Raw genomic sequence first — 23,559 nt, forward strand, 5'->3', positions numbered from 1 at the left:
ATAGTGAATAATTCTATATATGATGAGTTTGCAGGATTGGGTATGATATATAAAACGTAGCTTTTAATATTTATTGAAATTAAAATTATATGTATATATTGTGACAAACATTCACACAATCAGGTGTATATAAACACATTTAAAATAAATGATGAATGCTGAGATACCGGATAGTAACCATATAAGGTGTGTTAAGTGGGTAGGTCTGGCAAGGAAGCACCATCAAATGCTCACGGATTGCACGGTAACTAGTCTAAAAAAGAGGATTGACCTCACACATAATTAACTGACTGGTGCAATACTGGAGTGGTGCTATCACTTGTCAGAATCCCACACAATTGAATTAGCTCAAAATTAGGTTAAACACAAATTCCTATAGTTATACTGGTCTGTAGTGAGCCTAATCACAACTCAAAAGCCAGGGGTAGATACCAACGAAATAACTTGTATGTTAATATCTATTATCACTTATTACGGTTTTAACACACAAACAAATAAACACTCAGCATTTATCTAGAGCGCCTGATGCGCATTTCGCCACGTCCGTGGCTTTCTCAAAGGCTAACCCGTCCTGCCTCATCATAAGGGCTTAAGTATTACTTGGAACCAATCACGGGTGAGTATTCGTACACACCCCTAAACGCTGGCCAATCACCTATGATCTGCCCTATTGGTTAACCATTCGCACATGACTTTTCTCGGCGATGACATGTCAAGATAGGCGTGACTTTTCACGCTAGTGTCAACATAAGTAAAAGTAAATACTCAGGAGAATTAGGTCAGAGGGATATAAGTACTGCGTTTCTTATACTAAATTTAATTTATTCTTGTGTAGCGTGGTGATCGATTCGCATGTCCAGTGTCCATACTATCGCCACCAATATTTGCGCTACTATTTTCATAATATTGGAGATGTATTGTCGTACTTTATCTAAATTACCAGAAATATCAGATCATGTAATCGCACTTGTGGTTAGGTCTATCTAAGAATTGTGGACAGTGGGTAGTCCCATCTTAATTTCAAGAAGATTATAGTTACAGGGAAAAGTCGTCAGGGTGTTGTTTATATGTCATACACAGTTATTAGGATTTTTATTCAAATATCACACATTGCTTTTAGGATTATTCCATTCAAAGCATAAAGAAACTATAAAGGAAATACTCATATATAGACAATTATTTTGAACTCCACATTGTATGAATAAAGATTATTGTGACGAACGTGCTAATTTATCATTCCGACAACGTTAAGTTCATATCTTGGTACCTATGGTATCTGCAAAATGTACAGTGTGTTGTTTGGGTTCCAGATTGCTGTTATTCTGTGATCCGCTCATAAGTGAATCCATATTTCTATACAGATCATTTGCGGAGTAGTGTATCTGCCACTGATATTCCTACAATGAGTATCCCGGAAGCACCTTATTAAGAGGAAAAGCACATATTCAAATCTTATTTCATGCTCTATCATCTATTAATATAATAAACACATAGTTGCATTTGTGTCTTTGTCTCTTTATTTGTTCTTATTGTAGTTAATGTGTGTGTCTTAGTGTTATTGGATCAGTGATGATTCATGTTCCTAGTGTTAGACAAATTATCAAGCAGATAACAATTAGTTGTAACATATATTATTATATTTCTAGATATTCTCACTGACTAACCCTTGTTATTGGTCATAATAATATTCCAGGAAATATTCTGATTATCAATTTCACAGGAAAGAATTATATCCATCTTGTTCATTGAGACCTAACGGTGCTAGAGTGTCCAACCAAAATATCCATCGGCATTCAGCTTGGAGTAACATGGTTTCCACATTTCCTGCTCTAATACAGGGTTTTATTACTTGCAGTACTGATGCTTTAAGTTCGGGTTTGGTACCATGATTCTTTAGGTAATGTTTGGCAACAGGGGTGAGATTCTTGCCTTTCTCTTGATCTTTCAGACAGTTCTTTATGCTACTTATATGTTCCCCCAGTCGCGTACGTAGCTCTCGTGTAGTTATTCCGATATACCTTTTGCCACATTTACATAGTAGACAATATACCACATTTTTGGTTTTGCAATTAGCAAACCCAAGCATCCTTTTTTTGCTTCCTGTTCGAGTCACATATTCTCTCTCGTTTGAGATATATTGACAAAAACTGCATGTACCACATGTGTATGTTCCACATATGTATTTATTCATTCTTCTCTTGGTAAAATGACTCTTAACCAACATGTTACCTATTGTCGGAGCTCTTCTCCAACTTGTCTTTATTCTCTCACCCACAAATGGTGATAAATCTTTGTCAGACTTGAGAATTCCACTGTGTTTATTTAGAATATTTGTGATTTTGTCATGGTTATTATTATAAGTAGTCACAAATCTGACTTCTTTTTCAACAGCTTGTACCTTCTTTTTTGGGGTTAATAATGATTCCCTGGGTGTCCTCTTTGCTCTCTGATAAGCTTTACGTATTATCCTGCGACTGTAACCTCTGTTTTTGAGCCGTGTCTTTAATTCTCTAGCTCTCTCATTAAACACTTTAAAATCCGTACAGTTTCTCCTTATCCTGAGGAATTCCCCCATGGGGATTGCATTCTTGGTTCCTCTGGTATGGCAACTATCATACTGTAGTATTGAGTTGGTTGCAGTTTCCTTCCTAAACAGGTCAGTTTTGATATGGTCGTTCTCATCCCTGTAGATGGTAATATCCAAAAATTCTACTTTGTTCCTATTCAGACAGTATGTCAGTTTCAAGTTGATATCGTTATGATTCAGAATCGCAATGAATTCTTTAAACATCTCTACACTTCCTGTCCATATTATGAAGAGATCGTCTATGTACCGGCACCACATGTTAATATGATCAGTATATTTTGACATATTCTCATTGAAAACAAATTCACTCTCCCACCACCCTAGGTAGATATTAGCATAGGTAGGGGCGCAGGATGACCCCATGGCGGTGCCCTGAATTTGTAAGTAAAAATTATCATTAAAAACAAAGTAGTTATGCGTCAGTACAAATTGCAATAATCTAATCACAAACTTATTTCTCTCAGATCTGTCATTAGATTGCATGCTTAGGAAGAATTCTACAGCTCTTAGTCCAAATTCATGTTTAATTGAAGTATAGAGCGATTCTACGTCGCAGGTGACCAGAAAGGAATCTTTGTCTAGTATTAAGTCATTTACTTTGCTTAGGACATCCATAGTGTCCCGAGTATAGGATGGCAAAGCCCACACTATCTCTCTCAAGAATAGATCCAGAAATTTGCTTCCTTGTTCACATAGACTATTTATGCTGGAGACAATAGGTCTCCCTGGCGGTGAGTCTTTATTTTTGTGAATTTTTGGTAAAAAGTAGATAGTGGCAATCCTTGGATTCTTAACTTGTAAGAACGACCATTCCTTAGAGCTGATTAGATTATCTGCCTTGGCCTCATTAATCAGTTTAAGATAGTCAGTCAGAAATTGAGATGTGGGATTTGAAAATAAATGTTTATAGCATTTACGATCTTTCAATTGTCTATTTGCTTCAACAATATATTTATCCTTCTCCCAAATCACAATATTTCTTCCTTTGTCCGATGGTTTGATGATCACATCATCCCACGAACTGATTTCTTTTAGTGCTTCCTCTTCTTTCTTTGTGATATTTCTTGCTTTTGTGTCAGGTAATTCGAGGAAGTCATGCATGACCATTCTCAAAAAGACCTCAATTTGTGGTACCTTAGATGTCGGTGGCATGTAATTGGATTTAAGTCTGATCTGTTTATCAAGAAACTTATCGTTTATACCTATTCCCGGTTCTTCACTTTCATTTAGTAATTCAATCAAAGTATCTAGCGTTTGGAGATCAGTAGTTGTACTGTCCTCATGGGTACTATACATTTTCTTTAGTATCAATTTCCTGCAGTAAAGATGTAGATCCTTTACCAAGTCAAATTTATTCAAAGGAGGGGAGGGTGAGAATGACAGGCCTCTGGATAGAACATGATTTTGTGTTTCTGTAATTACTTTTTGTGTTAGGTTTATAACTTGCAATTTGTCACTATCCTCATTTACCATTTTGGGCGCTTCCCCCAATCCTCCCTTCTCCTGTACCCACTGTCGGATCTGTACCCCCACCTCGCTCGATCTCGTAGGGTTCTGTTTTCTTTTCCCCCTTCTGGTTGGTCTCTCGTATCTTTGTCTAGGTGGGTTGTATCCCTCCCTAAAAAACTACTTGTACTTGGTCTGTTGGTATTACTCTCAGAATCACTGTCCTCTACCGCCGAGGACTCACAATCTCACTGATGTGTAGTCTTAGATGGTGGTAAACTATTAGGTGGTCTTCGTCTGGGTTGCTTATCATCCCATGTAAATATCCTTCCCTTTTCAAAGTCTTTAATGTCTCTCTTCATTTTAGAGCACTTGGTCTGTATTATCTCTTTCTCTCTTTTATCTAGTTCCTCTCTCATCTCTTTGTATGATTGTTTGAACTTATCCAGTGTTTCGAATTTTTGTAACTTTATGTTATATTCACTGATTTCTTTATCTAACTCAGACATGACTTCTGTTTCATAGTCCGATAGAATTGCAACCAGTATTTCGGAACAGTTAATTAGTGCCTGCTCCCATCTGTCTTTATAGGTGTCAATATGAAAAGAGAAGGTAGGAAATAAGCGTACTCTAAGACCTCTGGGAATGATATGTTTAGCCAGGTATTTATCATACGCGCTCTTATTCCAAAAAGACAGAGTGTGTTTTCTAATTAAATAATTCAAAGATTTCAGACCATCTTCCCAATTGTCTATTATAGTATCGAGTAGTTTCTGTGTCACAGGCCAGTGCAAAGGTTTTATCTATATCTCTAAGTCTCTGGTCCTGTCTATTTTTAAAGTCTTGTGACAAACTATGCGTCATTTTTATGTGTCTATATAGGTGATTTGGCCAGCCAATTATCTCCCTGGGTAAGCACTTTATTCAACCTAGTTGAATCTCAGAATGCTGTCCTAAACAGCGGATAGACATAAACAGTTTGGAAATTATAGTAGAGAGATACTATAATAATATAATACGTATTAGATCCCCAACACAATTATACCCAATAAACCAGGAGGAAAAAAGTTTTTTCCTTTACTAATTAATAAGGTGGGGGGTGCTCAATATCCTGGATAAACATAGAAAAAATATATAGTGAAAAAATGGATATAGCAGAGCACTCAAATGGTACTAATAGTGAATAATTCTATATATGATGAGTTTGCAGGATTGGGTATGATATATAAAACGTAACTTTTAATATTTATTGAAATTAAAATTATATGTATATATTGTGACAAAAATTCACACAATCAGGTGTATATAAAAACATTTAAAATAAATGATGAATGCTGAGATACCGGATAGTAACCATATAAGGTGTGTTAAGTGGGTAGGTCTGGCAAGAAAGCACCATAAAATGCTCACGGATTGCACGGTAACTAGTCTAAAAAAGTGGATTGACCTCACACATAATTAACTTACTGGTGCAATACTGGAGCGGTGCTATCACTTGTCAGAATCCCACACAATTGAATTAGCTCAAAATTAGGTTAAACACAAATTCCTATAGTTATACTGGTCTGTAGTGAGCCTAATCACAACTCAACAGCCAGGGGTAGATACCAACAAAATAACTTGTATGTTAATATCTATTATCACTTATTACGGTTTTAACACACAAACAAATAAACACTCAGCATTTATCTAGAGCGCCTGATGCGCATTTCGCCACGTCCGTGGCTTTCTCAAAGGCTAACCCGTCCTGCCTCATCATAAGGGCTTAAGTATTACTTGGAACCAATCATGGGTGAGTATTCGTACACACCCCTAAACGCTGGCCAATCACCTATGATCTGCCCTATTGGTTAACCGTTCGTCACATGACTTTTTCTCGGCGATGACATGTCCAGATAGGCGTGACTTTTCACGCTAGTGTCAACATAAGTAAAAGTAAATACTCAGGAGAATTAGGTCAGAGGGATATAAGTACTGCGTTTCTTATACTAAATTGAATTTATTCTTGTGTAGCGTGGTGATCGATTTGCATGTCCAGTGTCCATACTATAGCCACCAATATTTGCGCTACTATTTTCATAATATTGGAGATGTATTGTCGTACTTTATCTAAATTACCAGAAATATCAGATCATGTAATCGCACTTGTGGTTAGGTCTATCTAAGAATTGTGGACAGTGGGTAGTCCCATCTTAATTTCAAGAAGATTATAGTTACAGGGAAAAGTCGTCAGGGTATGTTTATATGTCATACACAGTTATTAGGATTTTTATTCAAATATCACACATTGCTTTTAGGATTATTCCATTCAAAGCATAAAGAAACTATAAAGGAAATACTCATATATAGACAATTATTTTGAACTCCACATTGTATGAATAAAGATTATTGTGACAAACGTGCTAATTTATCATTCCGACAACGTTAAGTTCATATCTTGGTACCTATGGTATCTGCAAAATGTGCAGTGTGTTGTTTGGGTTCCAGATTGCTGTTATTCTGTGATCCGCTCATAAGTGACTCCATATTTCTATACAGATCATTTGCGGAGTAGTGTATCTGCCACTGATATAACTACATTAACCATATCTTCTCTTAGTGCCAAACACAATTAAGAATCTCATGACACAAGATAATTCATTCTTAATGATTGTATTGATTTGTATACATTAAACTGTCTCTTTGGAGCAATGAGTATCCCGGAAGCACCTTATTAAAGAGGAAAAGCACATATTCAAATCTTATGTCATGCTCTATCATCTATTAATATAATAAACACATAGTTGCATTTGTGTCTTTGTCTCTTTATTTGTTCTTATTGTAGTTAATGTGTGTGTCTTAGTGTTATTGGATCAGTGATGATTCATGTTCCTAGTGTTAGACAAATTATCAAGCAGATAACAATTAGTTGTAACATATATTGTTATATTTCTAGATATTCTCACTGACTAACCCTTGTTATTGGTCATAATAATATTCCAGGAAATATTCTGATTATCAATTTCACAAGAAAGAATTATATCCATCTTGTTCATTGAGACCTAACGGTGCTAGAGTGTCCAACCAAAATATCCATCGGCATTCAGCTTGGAGTAACATGGTTTCCACATTTCCTGCTCTAATACCGGGTTTTATTACTTGCAGTACTGATGCTTTAAGTTCGGGTTTGGTACCATGATTCTTTAGGTAATGTTTGGCAACAGGGGTGAGATTCTTGCCTTTCTCTTGATCTTTCAGACAGTTCTTTATGCTACTTATATGTTCCCCCAGTCGCGTACGTAGCTCTCGTGTAGTTATTCCGATATACCTTTTGCCACATTTACATAGTAGACAATATACCACATTTTTGGTTTTGCAATTAGCAAACCCAAGCATCCTTTTTTTGCTTCCTGTTCGAGTCACATATTCTCTCTCGTTTGAGATATATTGACAAAAACTGCATGTACCACATGCGTATGTTCCACATATGTATTTATTCGTTCTTCTCTTGGTAAAATGACTCTTAACCAACATGTTACCTATTGTCGGAGCTCTTCTCCAACTTGTCTTTATTCTCTCACCCACAAATGGTGATAAATCTTTGTCAGACTTGAGAATTCCACTGTGTTTATTTAGAATATTTGTGATTTTGTCATGGTTATTATTATAAGTAGTCACAAATCTGACTTCTTTTTCAACAGCTTGTACCTTCTTTTTTGGGGTTAATAATGATTCCCTGGGTGTCCTCTTTGCTCTCTGATAAGCTTTACGTATTATCCTGCGACTGTAACCTCTGTTTTTGAGCCGTGTCTTTAATTCTCTAGCTCTCTCATTAAACACTTTAAAATCCGTACAGTTTCTCCTTATCCTGAGGAATTCCCCCGTGGGGATTGCATTCTTGGTTCCTCTGGTATGGCAACTATCATACTGTAGTATTGAGTTGGTTGCAGTTTCCTTCCTAAACAGGTCAGTTTGATATGGTCGTTCTCATCCCTGTAGATGGTAATATCCAAAAATTCTACTTTGTTCCTATTCAGACAGTATGTCAGTTTCAAGTTGATATCGTTATGATTCAGAATCGCAATGAATTCTTTAAACATCTCTACACTTCCTGTCCATATTATGAAGAGATCGTCTATGTACCAGCACCACATGTTAATAGGATCAGTATATATTGACATATTCTCATTGAAAACAAATTCACTCTCCCACCACCCTAGGTAGATATTAGCATATGTAGGGGCGCAGGATGACCCCATGGCGGTGCCCTGAATTTGTAAGTAAAAATTATCATTAAAAACAAAGTAGTTATGCGTCAGTACAAATTGCAATAATCTAATAACAAACTTATTTCTCTCAGATCTGTCATTAGATTGCATGCTTAGGAAGAATTCTACAGCTCTTAGTCCAAATTCATGTTTAATTGAAGTATAGAGCAATTCTACGTCGCAGGTGACCAGAAAGGAATCTTTGTCTAGTATTAAGTCATTTACTTTGCTTAGGACATCCATAGTGTCCCGAGTATAGGATGGCAAAGCCCATACTATCTCTCTCAAGTATAGATCCAGAAATTTGCTTCCGGTACATAGACAATCTCTTCATAATATGGACAGGAAGTGTAGAGATGTTTAAAGAATTCATTGCGATTCTGAATCATAACGATATCAACTTGAAACTGACATACTGTCTGAATAGGAACAAAGTAGAATTTTTGGATATTACCATCTACAGGGATGAGAACGACCATATCAAAACTGACCTGTTTAGGACGGAAACTGCAACCAACTCAATACTACAGTATGATAGTTGCCATACCAGAGGAACCAAGAATGCAATCCCCATGGGGGAATTCCTCAGGATAAGGAGAAACTGTACAGATTTTAAAGTGTTTAATGAGAGAGCTAGAGAATTAAAGACACGGCTCAAAAAACAGAATTTATGTTTACCTGATAAATTACTTTCTCCAACGGTGTGTCCGGTCCACGGCGTCATCCTTACTTGTGGGATATTCTCTTCCCCAACAGGAAATGGCAAAGAGCCCAGCAAAGCTGGTCACATGATCCCTCCTAGGCTCCGCCTACCCCAGTCATTCGACCGACGTTAAGGAGGAATATTTGCATAGGAGAAACCATATGGTACCGTGGTGACTGTAGTTAAAGAAAATAAATTATCAGACCTGATTAAAAAAACCCGGGCGGGCCGTGGACCGGACACACCGTTGGAGAAAGTAATTTATCAGGTAAACATAAATTCTGTTTTCTCCAACATAGGTGTGTCCGGTCCACGGCGTCATCCTTACTTGTGGGAACCAATACCAAAGCTTTAGGACACGGATGAAGGGAGGGAGCAAATCAGGTCACCTAAATGGAAGGCACCACGGCTTGCAAAACCTTTCTCCCAAAAATAGCCTCAGAAGAAGCAAAAGTATCAAACTTGTAAAATTTGGTAAAAGTGTGCAGTGAAGACCAAGTCGCTGCCCTACATATCTGATCAACAGAAGCCTCGTTCTTGAAGGCCCATGTGGAAGCCACAGCCCTAGTGGAATGAGCCGTGATTCTTTCGGGAGGCTGCCGTCCGGCAGTCTCGTAAGCCAATCTGATGATGCTTTTAATCCAAAAAGAGAGAGAGGTAGAAGTTGCTTTTTGACCTCTCCTTTTACCGGAATAAACAACAAACAAGGAAGATGTTTGTCTAAAATCCTTTGTAGCATCTAAATAGAATTTTAGAGCGCGAACAACATCCAGATTGTGCAACAAACGTTCCTTCTTTGACACTGGTTTCGGACACAGAGAAGGTACGATAATCTCCTGGTTAATGTTTTTGTTAGAAACAACTTTTGGAAGAAAACCAGGTTTAGTACGTAAAACCACCTTATCTGCATGGAACACCAGATAAGGAGGAGAACACTGCAGAGCAGATAATTCTGAAACTCTTCTAGCAGAAGAAATCGCAACTAAAAACAAAACTTTCCAAGATAATAACTTAATATCAACGGAATGTAGGGGTTCAAACGGAACCCCCTGAAGAACTGAAAGAACTAAGTTGAGACTCCAAGGAGGAGTCAAAGGTTTGTAAACAGGCTTAATTCTAACCAGAGCCTGAACAAAGGCTTGAACATCTGGCACAGCTGCCAGCTTTTTGTGAAGTAACACAGACAAGGCAGAAATCTGTCCCTTCAGGGAACTAGCAGATAATCCTTTTTCCAATCCTTCAGCACCTGGTATTCCCAGGCGGTCTCCCATCCAAGTACTAACCAGGCCCGACCCTGCTTAGCTTCCGAGATCAGACGAGATCAGGCGCATTCAGGGTGGTGTGGCCGTAGGCAAAAGTTAAACACTAAAAAACTCTAAGCCATCTCCGTGGAGATGTTGCCTGTACAACGGCAAAGAGAATGACTGGGGTAGGCGGAGCCTAGGAGGGATCATGTGACCAGCTTTGCTGGGCTCTTTGCCATTTCCTGTTGGGGAAGAGAATATCCCACAAGTAAGGATGACGCCGTGGACCGGACACACCTATGTTGGAGAAACAGAGGTTACAGTCGCAGGATAATACGTAAAGCTTATCAGAGAGCAAAGAGGACACCCAGGGAATCATTATTAACCCCAAAAAAGAAGGTACAAGCTGTTGAAAAAGAAGTCAGATTTGTGACTACTTATAATAATAACCATGACAAAAACATAATTTATGCTTACCTGATAAATTTATTTCTCTTGTAGTGTATCCAGTCCACGGATCATCCATTACTTATGGGATATTAACTCCTCCCCAACAGGAAGTGCAAGAGGATTCACCCAGCAGAGCTGCTATATAGCTCCTCCCCTAACTGCCATTACCAGTCATTCGACCGAAAACATGCAGAGAAAGGAAAACCATAGGGTGCAGTGGTGACTGTAGTTTAATGGAAAAATTACCTGCCTTAAAGTGACAGGTCGGGCCGTGGACTGGATACACTACAAGAGAAATAAATTTATCAGGTAAGCATAAATTATGTTTTCTCTTGTTAAGTGTATCCAGTCCACGGATCATCCATTACTTATGGGATACCAATACCAAAGCTAAAGTACACGGATGACGGGAGGGACAGGCAGGCTCTTTATACGGAAGGAACCACTGCCTGAAGAACCTTTCTCCCAAAAACAGCCTCCGAAGAAGCAAAAGTGTCAAATTTGGAAAATTTGGAAAAAGTATGAAGAGAAGACCAAGTTGCAGCCTTGCAAATCTGTTCAACAGAAGCCTCATTCTTAAAGGCCCAAGTGGAAGCCACAGCTCTAGTAGAATGTGCTGTAATTCTTTCAGGAGGCTGCTGTCCAGCAGTCTCATAGGCTAACCGTATTATGCTACGAAGCCAAAAGGAGAGAGAGGTAGCCGAAGCTTTTTGACCTCTCCTCTGACCAGAATAAACGACAAACAGGGAAGACGTTTGTCGAAAATCCTTAGTTGCCTGTAGATAAAATTTCAGGGCACGGACTACATCTAGATTGTGTAGCAGACGTTCCTTTTTCGAAGAAGGATTAGGACACAAAGATGGAACCACAATCTCTTGATTGATATTCCTGTTAGTGACCACCTTAGGTAGGAACCCAGGTTTAGTACGCAGAACTACCTTGTCTGAATGAAAAATCAGATAAGGAGAATCACAATGTAAGGCAGATAACTCAGAGACTCTTCGAGCCGAGGAAATCGCCATTAAAAACAGAACTTTCCAAGATAACAACTTGATATCAATGGAATGAAGGGGTTCAAACGGAACCCCCTGTAAAACATTAAGAACTAAGTTCAAACTCCATGGTGGAGCAACAGTTTTAAACACAGGCTTGATCCTAGCTAAAGCCTGACAAAAAGCTTGAACGTCCGGAACTTCTGACAGACGTTTGTGTAAAAGAATGGACAGAGCTGAAATCTGTCCCTTTAAGGAACTAGCGGATAAACCCTTTTCTAAACCTTCTTGTAGAAAAGACAATATCCTCGGAATCCTAACCTTACTCCATGAGTAACTCTTGGATTCGCACCAATATAAGTATTTGCGCCATATCTTATGGTAAATCTTTCTGGTAACAGGCTTCCTAGCCTGTATTAAGGTATCAATAACTGACTCAGAAAAACCACGTTTTGATAAAATCAAGCGTTCAATTTCCAAGCAGTCAGCTTCAGAGAAATTAGATTTTGATGTTTGAAGGGACCCTGGATCAGAAGGTCCTGTTTCAGAGGTAGCGACCAAGGTGGACAGGATGACATGTCCACTAGATCTGCATACCAAGTCCTGAGTGGCCATGCAGGCGCTATTAGAATCACTGATGCTCTCTCCTGTTTGATTCTGGCAATCAATCGAGGAAGCATCGGGAAGGGTGGAAACACATAAGCCATCCCGAAGGTCCAAGGTGCTGTCAAAGCATCTATCAGAACCGCTCCCGGATCCCTGGATCTGGACCCGTAACGAGGAAGCTTGGCGTTCTGTCGAGACGCCATGAGATCTATCTCTGGTTTGCCCCAACGTCGAAGTATTTGGGCAAAGACCTCCGGATGAAGTTCCCACTCCCCCGGATGAAAAGTCTGACGACTTAAGAAATCCGCCTCCCAGTTCTCCACTCCCGGGATGTGGATTGCTGACAGGTGGCAAGAGTGAGACTCTGCCCAGTGAATTATCTTTGATACTTCCATCATTGCTAGGGAGCTTCTTGTCCCTCCCTGATGGTTGATGTAAGCTACAGTCGTGATGTTGTCCGACTGAAACCTGATGAACCCCCGAGTTGTTAACTGGGGCCAAGCCAGAAGGGCATTGAGAACTGCTCTCAATTCCAGAATGTTTATTGGTAGGAGACTCTCCTCCTGATTCCATTGTCCCTGAGCCTTCAGAGAATTCCAGACAGCGCCCCAACCTAGTAGGCTGTTACAATTGTCCAGTCCGGCCTGCTGAATGGCATCCCCCTGGACAGATGTGGCCGAGAAAGCCACCATAGAAGAGAATTTCTGGTCTCTTGATCCAGATTCAGAGTAGGGGACAAGTCTGAGTAATCCCCATTCCACTGACTTAGCATGCACAATTGCAGCAGTCTGAGATGTAGGCGTGCAAAGGGTACTATGTCCATTGCTGCTACCATTAAGCCGAACACCTCCATGCATTGAGCTACTGACGGGTGTTGAATGGAATGAAGGACACGGCATGCATTTTGAAGCTTTGTTAACCTGTCTTCTGTCAGGTAAATCTTCATTTCTACAGAATCTACAGAAGGGAACTCTTGTGAGTGGAAAGAGAGAACTCTTCTTTTCGTTCACCTTCCATCCATGCAACCTTAGAAATGCCAGTACTAACTCTGTATGAGACTTGGCAGTTTGAAAGCTTGAAGCTTGTATCAGAAATTCGTCTAGGTACGGAGCTACCGCAATTCCTCGCGGTCTTAGTACCGCCAGAAGAGCACCCAGAACCTTTGTGAAGATTCTCGGAGCCGTAGCCAATCCGAATGGAAGAGCTACAAACTGGTAATGCCTGTCTAGAAAGGCAAACCTTAGATACCGGTAAAGATCTTTGTGAATCGGTATGTGAAGGTAAGCATCCTTTAAATCCACTGTGGTCATGTACTGACCCTTTTGGATCATGGGGAAAATTGTCCGAATAGTTTCCATTTTGAACGATGGAACTCTTGGGAATTTGTTTAGGATCTTTAAATCCAAGATTGGCCTGAAAGTTCCCTCTTTTTTGGGAACCACAAACAGATTTGAGTAAAACCCTTGTCCTTGTTCCGACCGCGGAACCGGATGGATCACTCCCATTAATAAAAGATCTTGTACGCAGCGTAGAAATGCCTCTTTCTTTATTTGGTTTGTTGACAACCTTGACAGATGAAATCTCCCTCTTGGGGGAGAGAATTTGAAGTCTAGAAGGTATCCCTGAGATATGATCTCTAACGCCCAGGGATCCTGGACATCTCTTGCCCAAGCCTGGGCGAAGAGAGAAAGTCTGCCCCCCACTAGATCCGTTCCCGGATCGGGGGCCCTCGATTCATGCTGTCTTAGGGGCAGCAGCAGGTTTCCTGGCCTGCTTGCCCTTGTTCCAGGACTGGTTAGGTCTCCAGCCTTGTCTGTAGCGAGCAACAGCTCCTTCCTGTTTTGGTGCAGAGGAAGTTGATGCTGCTCCTGCTTTGAAATTATGAAAGGAACGAAAATTAGACTGTCTAGCCTTAGGTTTGGCTCTGTCTTGAGGCAGTGCATGGCCTTTACCTCCTGTAATGTCAGCGATTATTTCTTTCAACCCGGGCCCGAATAAGGTCTGCCCTTTGAAAGGTATATTAAGCAATTTAGATTTAGAAGTAACGTCAGCTGACCAGGATTTTAGCCACAGTGCTCTGCGTGCCTGAATGGCGAATCCGGAATTCTTAGCCGTAAGTTTAGTTAAATGTACTACGGCATCTGAAATAAATGAGTTAGCTAACTTAAGGGCTTTAAGCTTGTGTGTAATCTCATCTAATGGAGCTGATTCAAGTGTCTCTTCCAGAGACTCAAACCAAAATGCTGCTGCAGCCGTGACAGGCGCAATGCATGCAAGAGGTTGCAATATAAAACCTTGTTGAACAAACATTTTCTTAAGGTAACCCTCTAACTTTTTATCCATTGGATCTGAAAAGGCACAGCTATCCTCCACCGGGATAGTGGTACGCTTAGCTAAAGTAGAAACTGCTCCCTCCACCTTAGGGACCGTTTGCCATAAGTCCCGTGTGGTGGCGTCTATTGGAAACATCTTTCTAAATATCGGAGGGGGTGAGAACGGCACACCGGGTCTATCCCACTCCTTAGTAACAATTTCAGTAAGTCTCTTAGGTATAGGAAAAACGTCAGTACTCGCCGGGTACCGCAAAATATTTATCCAACCTACACATTTTCTCTGGTATTGCAACTGTGTTACAATCATTCAGAGCCGCTAACACCTCCCCTAGTAATACACGGAGGTTTTCCAGCTTAAATTTAAAATTTGAAATATCTGAATCCAGTTTGTTTGGATCAGAACCGTCACCCGCAGAATGAAGCTCTCCGTCCTCATGTTCTGCAATTTGTGACGCAGTGTCTGACATGGCCCTAATATTATCAGCGCACTCTGTTCTCACCCCAGAGTGATCACGCTTACCTCTTAGTTCTGGTAATTTAGCCAAAACTTCAGTCATAACAGTAGCCATATCCTGTAATGTGATTTGTAATGGCCGCCCAGATGTACTCGGCGCTACAATATCACGCACCTCCCGAGCGGGAGATGCAGGTACTGACACGTGAGGCGAGTTAGTCGGCATAACTCTCCCCTCGTTGTTTGGTGAAATATGTTCAATTTGTACAGATTGACTTTTATTTAAAGTAGCATCAATACAGTTAGTACATAAATTTCTATTGGGCTCCACTTTGGCTTTAGCACATATAGCACAGATATCTTCCTCTGAATCAGACATGTTTAACACACTAGCAAATAAACTAGCAACTTGGAAATACTTTTCAAGTAATTTACTATAATATGAAAACGTACTGTGCCTATAAGAAGCACAGAAAAAGTTATGACAGTTGAAAATTAATAAACTGAAAAGTTATAGCATCAAATCTTTGTAAAAAACACAATTTTAGCAAAGGATTGCTCCCATTAGCAAAGGATAACTAACCCTGATAGCTAACAGTGAGAGAGATCAGTAAACTGTCATAAATTAAATAAAACGACTGCCAAGTGGAAAAAAATAGTGCCCAAAACATTTTTTCACCCAGTACCTCAGAAAATTAAACGATTTTACATGCCAGCAAAAAACGTTTAACATTAATAAATTGAGTGTTATTAAAAAGCCTGTTGCTAGTCCCTGCAAATTAGGCTAAAGTTTTATGCATACAGTATAATTCCAGTGAAGTGCCATTCCCCAGAATACTGAAGTGTAAAATATACATACATGACAGCCTGATACCAGTTGCTGCTACTGCATTTAAGGCTGAGTTTACATTATATCGGTATGGCAGAATTTTCTCATCAATTCCATTGTCAGAAAATAATAAGCTGCTACATACCTCTTTGCAGATTAATCTGCCCGCTGTCCCCTGATCTGAAGTTTACCTCTCCTCAGATGGCCGAGAAACAGCAATATGATCTTAACTACTCCGGCTAAAATCATAGAAAAACTCAGGTAGATTCTTCTTCAAATTCTACCAGAGAAGGAATAACACACTCCGGTGCTATTATAAAATAACAAACTTTTGATTGAAGGTATGAAACTAAGTATAATCACCACAGTCCTCTCACACATCCTATCTATTCGTTGGGTGCAAGAGAATGACTGGTAATGGCAGTTAGGGGAGGAGCTATATAGCAGCTCTGCTGGGTGAATCCTCTTGCACTTCCTGTTGGGGAGGAGTTAATATCCCATAAGTAATGGATGATCTGTGGACTGGATACACTTAACAAGAGAAATCACAAATATTCTAATTAAACACAGTGGAATTCTCAAGTCTGACAAAGATTTATCACCATTTGTGGGTGAGAGAATAAAGACAAGTTGGAGAAGAGCTCCGACAATAGGTAACATGTTGGTTAAGAGTCATTTTACCAAGAGAAGAACGAATAAATACATATGTGGAACATACGCATGTGGTACATGCAGTTTTTGTCAATATATCTCAAACGAGAGAGAATATGTGACTCGAACAGGAAGCAAAAAAAGGATGCTTGGGATTGCTAATTGCAAAACCAAAAATGTGGTATATTGTCTACTATGTAAATGTGGCAAAAGGTATATCGGAATAACTACACGAGAGCTACGTACGCGACTGGGGGAACATATAAGTAGCATAAAGAACTGTCTGAAAGATCAAGAGAAAGGCAAGAATCTCACCCCTGTTGCCAAACATTACCTAAAGAATCATGGTACCAACCCCGAACTTAAAGCATCAGTACTGCAAGTAATAAAACCCGGTATTAGAGCAGGAAATGTGGAAACCATGTTACTCCAAGCTGAATGCCGATGGATATTTTGGTTGGACACTCTAGCACCGTTAGGTCTCAATGAACAAGATGGATATAATTCTTTCCTGTGAAATTGATAATCAGAATATTTCCTGGAATATTATTATGACCAATAACAAGGGTTAGTCAGTGAGAATATCTAGAAATATAACAATATATGTTACAACTAATTGTTATCTGCTTGATAATTTGTCTAACACTAGGAACATGAATCATCACTGATCCAATAACACTAAGACACACACATTAACTACAATAAGAACAAATAAAGAGACAAAGACACAAATGCAACTATGTGTTTATTATATTAATAGATAATAGAGCATGAAATAAGATTTGAATATGTGCTTTTCCTCTTTAATAAGGTGCTTCCGGGATACTCATTGCTCCAAAGAGACAGTTTAATGTATACAAATCAATACAATCATTAAGAATGAATTCTCTTGTGTCATGAGATTTTTAATTGTGTTTGGCACTAAGAGAAGATATGGTTAATGTAGGTATATCAGTGGCAGATACACTACTCCGCAAATGATCTGTATAGAAATATGGAGTCACTTATGAGCGGATCACAGAATAACAGCAATCTGGAACCCAAACAACACACTGCACATTTTGCAGATACCATAGGTACCAAGATATGAACTTAATGTTGTCGGAATGATAAATTAGCACGTTCGTCACAATAATCTTTATTCATACAATGTGGAGTTCAAAATAATTGTCTATATATGAGTATTTCCTTTATAGTTTCTTTATGCTTTGAATGGAATAATCCTAAAAGCAATGTGTGATATTTGAATAAAAATCCTAATAACTGTGTATGACATATAAACAACACCCTGACGACTTTTCCCTGTAACTATAATCTTCTTGAAATTAAGATGGGACTACCCACTGTCCACAATTCTTAGATAGACCTAACCACAAGTGCGATTACATGATCTGATATTTCTGGTAATTTAGATAAAGTACGACAATACATCTCCAATATTATGAAAATAGTAGCGCAAATATTGGTGGCGATAGTATGGACACTGGACATGCGAATCGATCACCACGCTACACAAGAATAAATTCAATTTAGTATAAGAAACGCAGTACTTATATCCCTCTGACCTAATTCTCCTGAGTATTTACTTTTACTTATGTTGACACTAACGTGAAAAGTCACGCCTATCTGGACATGTCATCGCCGAGAAAAAGTCATGTGACGAACGGTTAACCAATAGGGCAGATCATAGGTGATTGGCCAGCGTTTAGGGGTGTGTACGAATACTCACCCGTGATTGGTTCCAAGAAATACTTAAGCCCTTATGATGAGGCAGGACGGGTTAGCCTTTGAGAAAGCCACGGACGTGGCGAAATGCGCATCAGGCGCTCTAGATAAATGCTTAGTGTTTATTTGTTTGTGTGTTAAAACCGTAATAAGTGATAATAGATATTAACATACAAGTTATTTCGTTGGTATCTACCCCTGGCTGTTGAGTCTTGATTAGGCTCACTACAGACCAGTATAACTATAGGAATTTGTGTTTAACCTAATTTTGAGCTAATTCAATTGTGTGGGATTCTGACAAGTGATAGCACCGCTCCAGTATTGCACCAGTCAGTTAATTATGTGTGAGGTCAATCCTCTTTTTTAGACTAGTTACCGTGCAATCCGTGAGCATTTTATGGTGCTTCCTTGCCAGACCTACCCACTTAACACACCTTATATGTTTACTATCCGGTATCTCAGCATTCATCATTTATTTTAAATGTTTTTATATACACCTGATTGTGTGAATGTTTGTCACAATATATACATATAATTTTAATTTCAATAAATATTAAAAGTTACGTTATATATATCATGCCCAATCCTGCAAACTCATCATATATAGAATTATTCACTATTAGTACCATTTGAGTGCTCTGCTATATCCATTTTTTCTCTATATATTTTTTCTATGTTTATCCAGGATATTGAGCACCCCCCACCTTATTAATTAGTAAAGGAAAAAACTTTTTTCCTCCTGGTTTATTGGGTATAATTGTGTTGGGGATCTAATACGTATTATATTACTATAGTATCTCTCTACTATAATTTCCAAACTGATAACCAATACAACCTGTCCTTTACAGCCCACAGTAGCCCAACTGAGATCAATTTTCTTGATCTACTACTTGAAGTGAAACAGGACAAAATCCTCACCTCTACCTACCGCAAACCTCTAGCCCGTAACACCATATTGCGAGCAGATTCCTGCCATATCCCCCATTTGAAGAAAGGGATTCCAAAAGCAGAATACTTGCGGTTGCGCAGGAACTGCTCTGATGTAAACAAATTTAACCTTCAAGCCCAAGAACCAACATAGACCCTTACAGCCGGTCTACACTGTTCATAACACAGTTTAGTAGACAGTACCAACAGATTTGCAATGTAGTTAAGAAAAACTTAACTATATTGAAGGGCGATGATGCCCTACTTGAAGTAATTACCAAAGGAGTAAAATGCATAGCCAGAAAAGCTCCTACTATAGGGGACTTAACTAGGAATAACTTAGTAGGTAAACCCGCATCTAATGTAGCACAAACTAACTGGCTAAGCCCCAAATTAGGATGCTTTAAGTGTGGCCATGTTCCGTGTAAAGCATGTACTTGCATTACAGTCACCGACACCTTTACCTCCAGCGTTACCCAACAAACTTTCAAGATTAGGGACAGAATTGATTGCACTTCTCAATTTGTCATTTATCTTGTTAATTGTCTCCATTGCTCCCAGCAGTATGTAGGGATTACAACTCGTCCCTTAAAAGACAGAATTTGTGAACATCTGCGGTCCCTTGACAACAAAGAACCTAAAACACCTGTAGCAAAACACTTTAGACTCCATGGGATAGGCTCGAGATAATTTCCCTGCATAGGGATTGATAAAATCAAAATGCACCCCAGGGGGGGCGATAGAGAAAAAAATCTACGAAAGAAAGAGATTTTCTGGATAATTAAATTGCACACAAGGGTACCTGAAGATATTAACAAAAGAATGGATGTAGACCTGTTTGTGGAATAGCATAATATAATATAAGGTCACTACATCCAGATCAATACACCTGGTTCCAGGAATGAATTAGAAGTAACATATGTATAGTACTTATTTGTGGAAAATACACTTTTTTAAGTATTTAGTTTTAGTTTCTTTCTCTTTAATTATTGATGATTGTTTTTGATTATGCATTTTTTTATTATATATGCTTTTATATTCTTTTACTTGTATTATTAAGTTCTTTCCTTATGTGAAAGTTTCCTTATGTTTATGTTTTTGACTTATTACATCTTCTATGACTTATCAGATATATATGATAAATTTGTTTAATTTGTAGCCCTGTACCTGCACCATAGGCTTTCTCTACGTAACTCACTCTGTTGACTTGTATTTCTGTGATGTCACCGTGAGCCTATTGGTCAGCTACCTGTATATAGGGCATAGCATTACCTGTGATCCTTAGCCTCTGATGAAGCGCATGTGCGCATGCGCGAAACGCGTCAGGTGATCTCTGAATTTTTCACCTTTATACCTGGCAACTGTTGCTGAATAAAATACTTGGTTGTCAAGCTTCAAGTCTCCGGTTGTCCATCTCTCCTTTCGGAACCTGGTTTTTTATATATATACAAATAAGAGAGCAGTTGCGGTGTTACAAAATTTTAATCCATATTGTTAACGTTTTCAAGGAGTGACCCCATCATCAGATAAGTGAAAAAAGTGTTTTTGTTTTGTTTTTTCACTGGTCTGATGACGGGGTCACTCTTCGAAAACATTAAAAATATGGATTAAAACTTTTTGTAACACGGCAAGTGCTCTCTTTTGACTTATTTGCATATTACAGTGTGGGATGCACCCCGGCTTAAAGAAATATAGTGAGTGCTGATCTTTTGCACCTAAATATATATATATATATATATATATACATATATATCCTATAATATAAAAGGCCAAGTGTGTTTGTCCAAAGCTGTCATGCACAGTAGAGACAGCACAGGACAAACACACCTGGCCTTACCTGATCTGCTGTTTGTGGCACAAGTGGGCGTGGTCAGACATGGACGGGGGCGTAGTCGGCGTGGCTGGGCCGGGCAGCGCGAGAGAGAGGGGAGAGAGATAGAAAGAGAGGGTGAGAGACAAAAAGAGATGGGAAAGTGCTAAAGAGAGGGGATGAGAGAGCAAAAGAGAAGGGAAAGAGCAAAAGAGAGGAGGGAGAGAGAGCAAAGTAGAGGGGAAAGAGCAAAAGAGAGGGGAAAGAGCAAAATAGTGGGAAGAGAGAGAAAAAGAGAGGGGGAGAGAGAAAATAAGAGGGGGAAAGAGAGAGAGCAAAAGAGAGGGGAAGAGAGAGAGCAAAAGAAGGGGGAGAGAGAGCGCAAAAGAAGAGAGGGGGAGGGAGGGGGAGATGTGTAGAGAGAGAGGGGGAGAGAGGGGGGGAGAGAGGGGGGAGAGAGTGCAAAAGAGAGGGGGAGAGAGAGCAATAGAGAGGGGGAGAGAGAGCAATAGAGAGGGGGAGAGAGAGAAAAAGAGAGGGGGAGAGAGAGCAAAAGAGAGGGGGGAGAAAGCAAAAGAGAGGGATGGAGAGAGAGAGCAAAAGAGAGGTATGGAGAGAGAGAGCAAAAGAGAGGGGAGAGAGAGAGAGCAAAACAGAGGGGAGAGAGAGCAAAAGAGAGGGGGGGAGAGAGAGCAAAAGAGAGGGGGAGAGAGAGAGCAAAAGAAAGGGGTGGAGAGAAAGAGCAAAAGAAAGGGATGGAGAGAGAGAGAGCAAACGAAAGGGGAAAGAGACAGAGCAAAAGAGAGGGGGGGAGAGAGTGCAAAAGAGGGGGGAGAGAGCGCAAAAGACAGGGGGAGAGAGAGAGAGCGAAAAAGAGAAGGGGAGAGAGAGAGCGCAAAAGAGAGAGACAGAGCAAAAGAGAGGGGAGAGAGAGCAAAAGAGAGGGGGGAGAGAGAGCAAAAGAGAGGGGGATAGAGAGAGAGCTCAAAAGAGAGAGGGGAGAGAGAGCGCAAAAGAGAGGGGGAGAGAGCGCAAAAAAAGGGGGGAGAGAGCGCAAAAGAGAGGGGGAGAGAGAGAGTGCAAAAGAGAGGGGGAGAGAGAGAGTGCAAAAGAGAGGGGGAGAGAGAGAACGCAAAAGAGAGGGGGAGAGAGAGAGCGCAAAAGAGAAGGGGAGAGAGAGAGCGCAAAAGAGAGAGACAGAGCAAAAGAGAGGGGAGAGAGAGCAAAAGAGAGGGGGGGAGAGAGAGCAAAAGAGAGGGGGATAGAGAGAGAGAGCAAAAGAGAGGGATGGAGAGAAAGAGCAAAAGAAAGGGATGGAGAGAGACAGCAAACGAAAGGGGAAAGAGACAGAGCAAAAGAGAGGGGGGGAGAGAGAGTGCAAAAGAGGGGGGGGGAGAGAGCACAAAAGAGAGGGGGAGAGAGAGCGCAAAAGAGAGGGGGTGGAGAGAGCGCAAAAGAGAGGGGGAAGAGAGCGCAAAAGAAAGGGGGGAGAGAGAGCACAAAAGAGAGGGGGAGAGAGAGCGCAAAAGAGAGGGGAGAGAGAGAGCGCAAAAGAGAGGGGGGAGAGAGAGAGCGCAAAAGAGAGGGGGGGAGAGAGAGCAAAAGAGAGGGGGAGAGAGAGAGCAAAAGGAAAGGGATGAGAGAAAGAGCAAAAGAAAGGTATGGAGAGAGAGAGAGAAAACGAAAGGGGAAAGAGACAGAGCAAAAGAGAGGGGGGAGAGAGAGCGCAAAAGAGGGGGGAGAGAGCACAAAAGAGAGGGGGAGAGAGAGCTCAAAAGAGAGAGGGGAGAGAGAGCGCAAAAGAGAGGGGGGAGAGAGCACAAAAGAAAGGGGGGAGATAGAGCACAAAATAGAGGGGGAGAGAGCACAAAATAGAGGGGGAGAGAGAGAGCACAAAATAGAGGGGGAGAGAGAGAGCGCAAAAGAGAGGGGGAGAGAGAGAGCGCAAAAGAGAGGGGGAGAGAGAGCGCAAAAGAGAGGGGGAGAGAGAGCGCAAAAGAGAGGGGGAGAGAGAGAGCGCAAAAGAGAGGGGAGAGAGACAGAGCAAAAGAGAGGGGAGAGAGAGCAAAAGAGAGGGGGGAGAGAGAGCAAAAGAGAGGGGGAGAGAGAGAGCAAAAGAGAGGGATGGAGAGAAAGAGCAAAAGAAAGGGATGGAGAGAGACAGCAAACGAAAGGGGAAAGAGACAGAGCAAAAGAGAGGGGGGAGAGAGAGAGTGCAAAAGAGGGGGGGAGAGAGTGCAAAAGAGAGGGGGAGAGAGAGAGTGCAAAAGAGAGGTGGGAGAGAGAGCGCAAAAGAGAGGGGGAGAGAGAGCGCAAAAGAGAGGGGGAAGAGAGCACAAAAGAGAGGGGGAGAGAGAGAACGCAAAAGAGAAGGGAGAGAGAGAGCAAAAGAGAGGGGAGAGAGAGCAAAAGAGAGGGGGAGAGAGAGCAAAAGAGAGGGAGAGAGAGAGCGCAAAAGAGAAGGGAGAGAGAGAGCAAAAGAGAGGGGAGAGAAAGCAAAGAGAGGGGGAGAGAGAGCAAAAGAGAGGGGGAGAGAGAGAGCAAAAGAGAGGGAT

At 40.5% G+C, this 23,559-nt stretch overlaps 1 protein-coding gene and 1 non-coding gene across 2 annotated transcripts in view; both read right to left on the reverse strand.

The window, feature by feature from the left end:
• Positions 1-4,281: 4,281 nt before the first annotated feature.
• The window catches only part of LOC128660194 (phosphatidylinositol 3,4,5-trisphosphate 5-phosphatase 2), a 254,345-nt gene continuing 235,067 nt past the window's right edge, over positions 4,282-23,559 (reverse strand). Inside the window, exons 22-23 of the mRNA XM_053713896.1 lie at positions 7,172-7,340; positions 4,282-4,713 (exon numbers count right to left, since the gene is read on the reverse strand). Of these exons, the coding sequence (XP_053569871.1) occupies positions 4,282-4,713; positions 7,172-7,340 (601 nt within the window). The remainder of the gene's footprint in view (positions 4,714-7,171; positions 7,341-23,559) is intronic.
• Positions 10,218-10,336, reverse strand: LOC128646281 (5S ribosomal RNA). Its single transcript, XR_008400243.1, has one exon. It is a non-coding gene; the product is annotated as a 5S ribosomal RNA (ribosomal RNA).

Source organism: Bombina bombina, chromosome 1, assembly GCF_027579735.1.
Source record: "Bombina bombina isolate aBomBom1 chromosome 1, aBomBom1.pri, whole genome shotgun sequence".
Taxonomy (NCBI): Eukaryota; Metazoa; Chordata; class Amphibia; order Anura; family Bombinatoridae; genus Bombina; species Bombina bombina.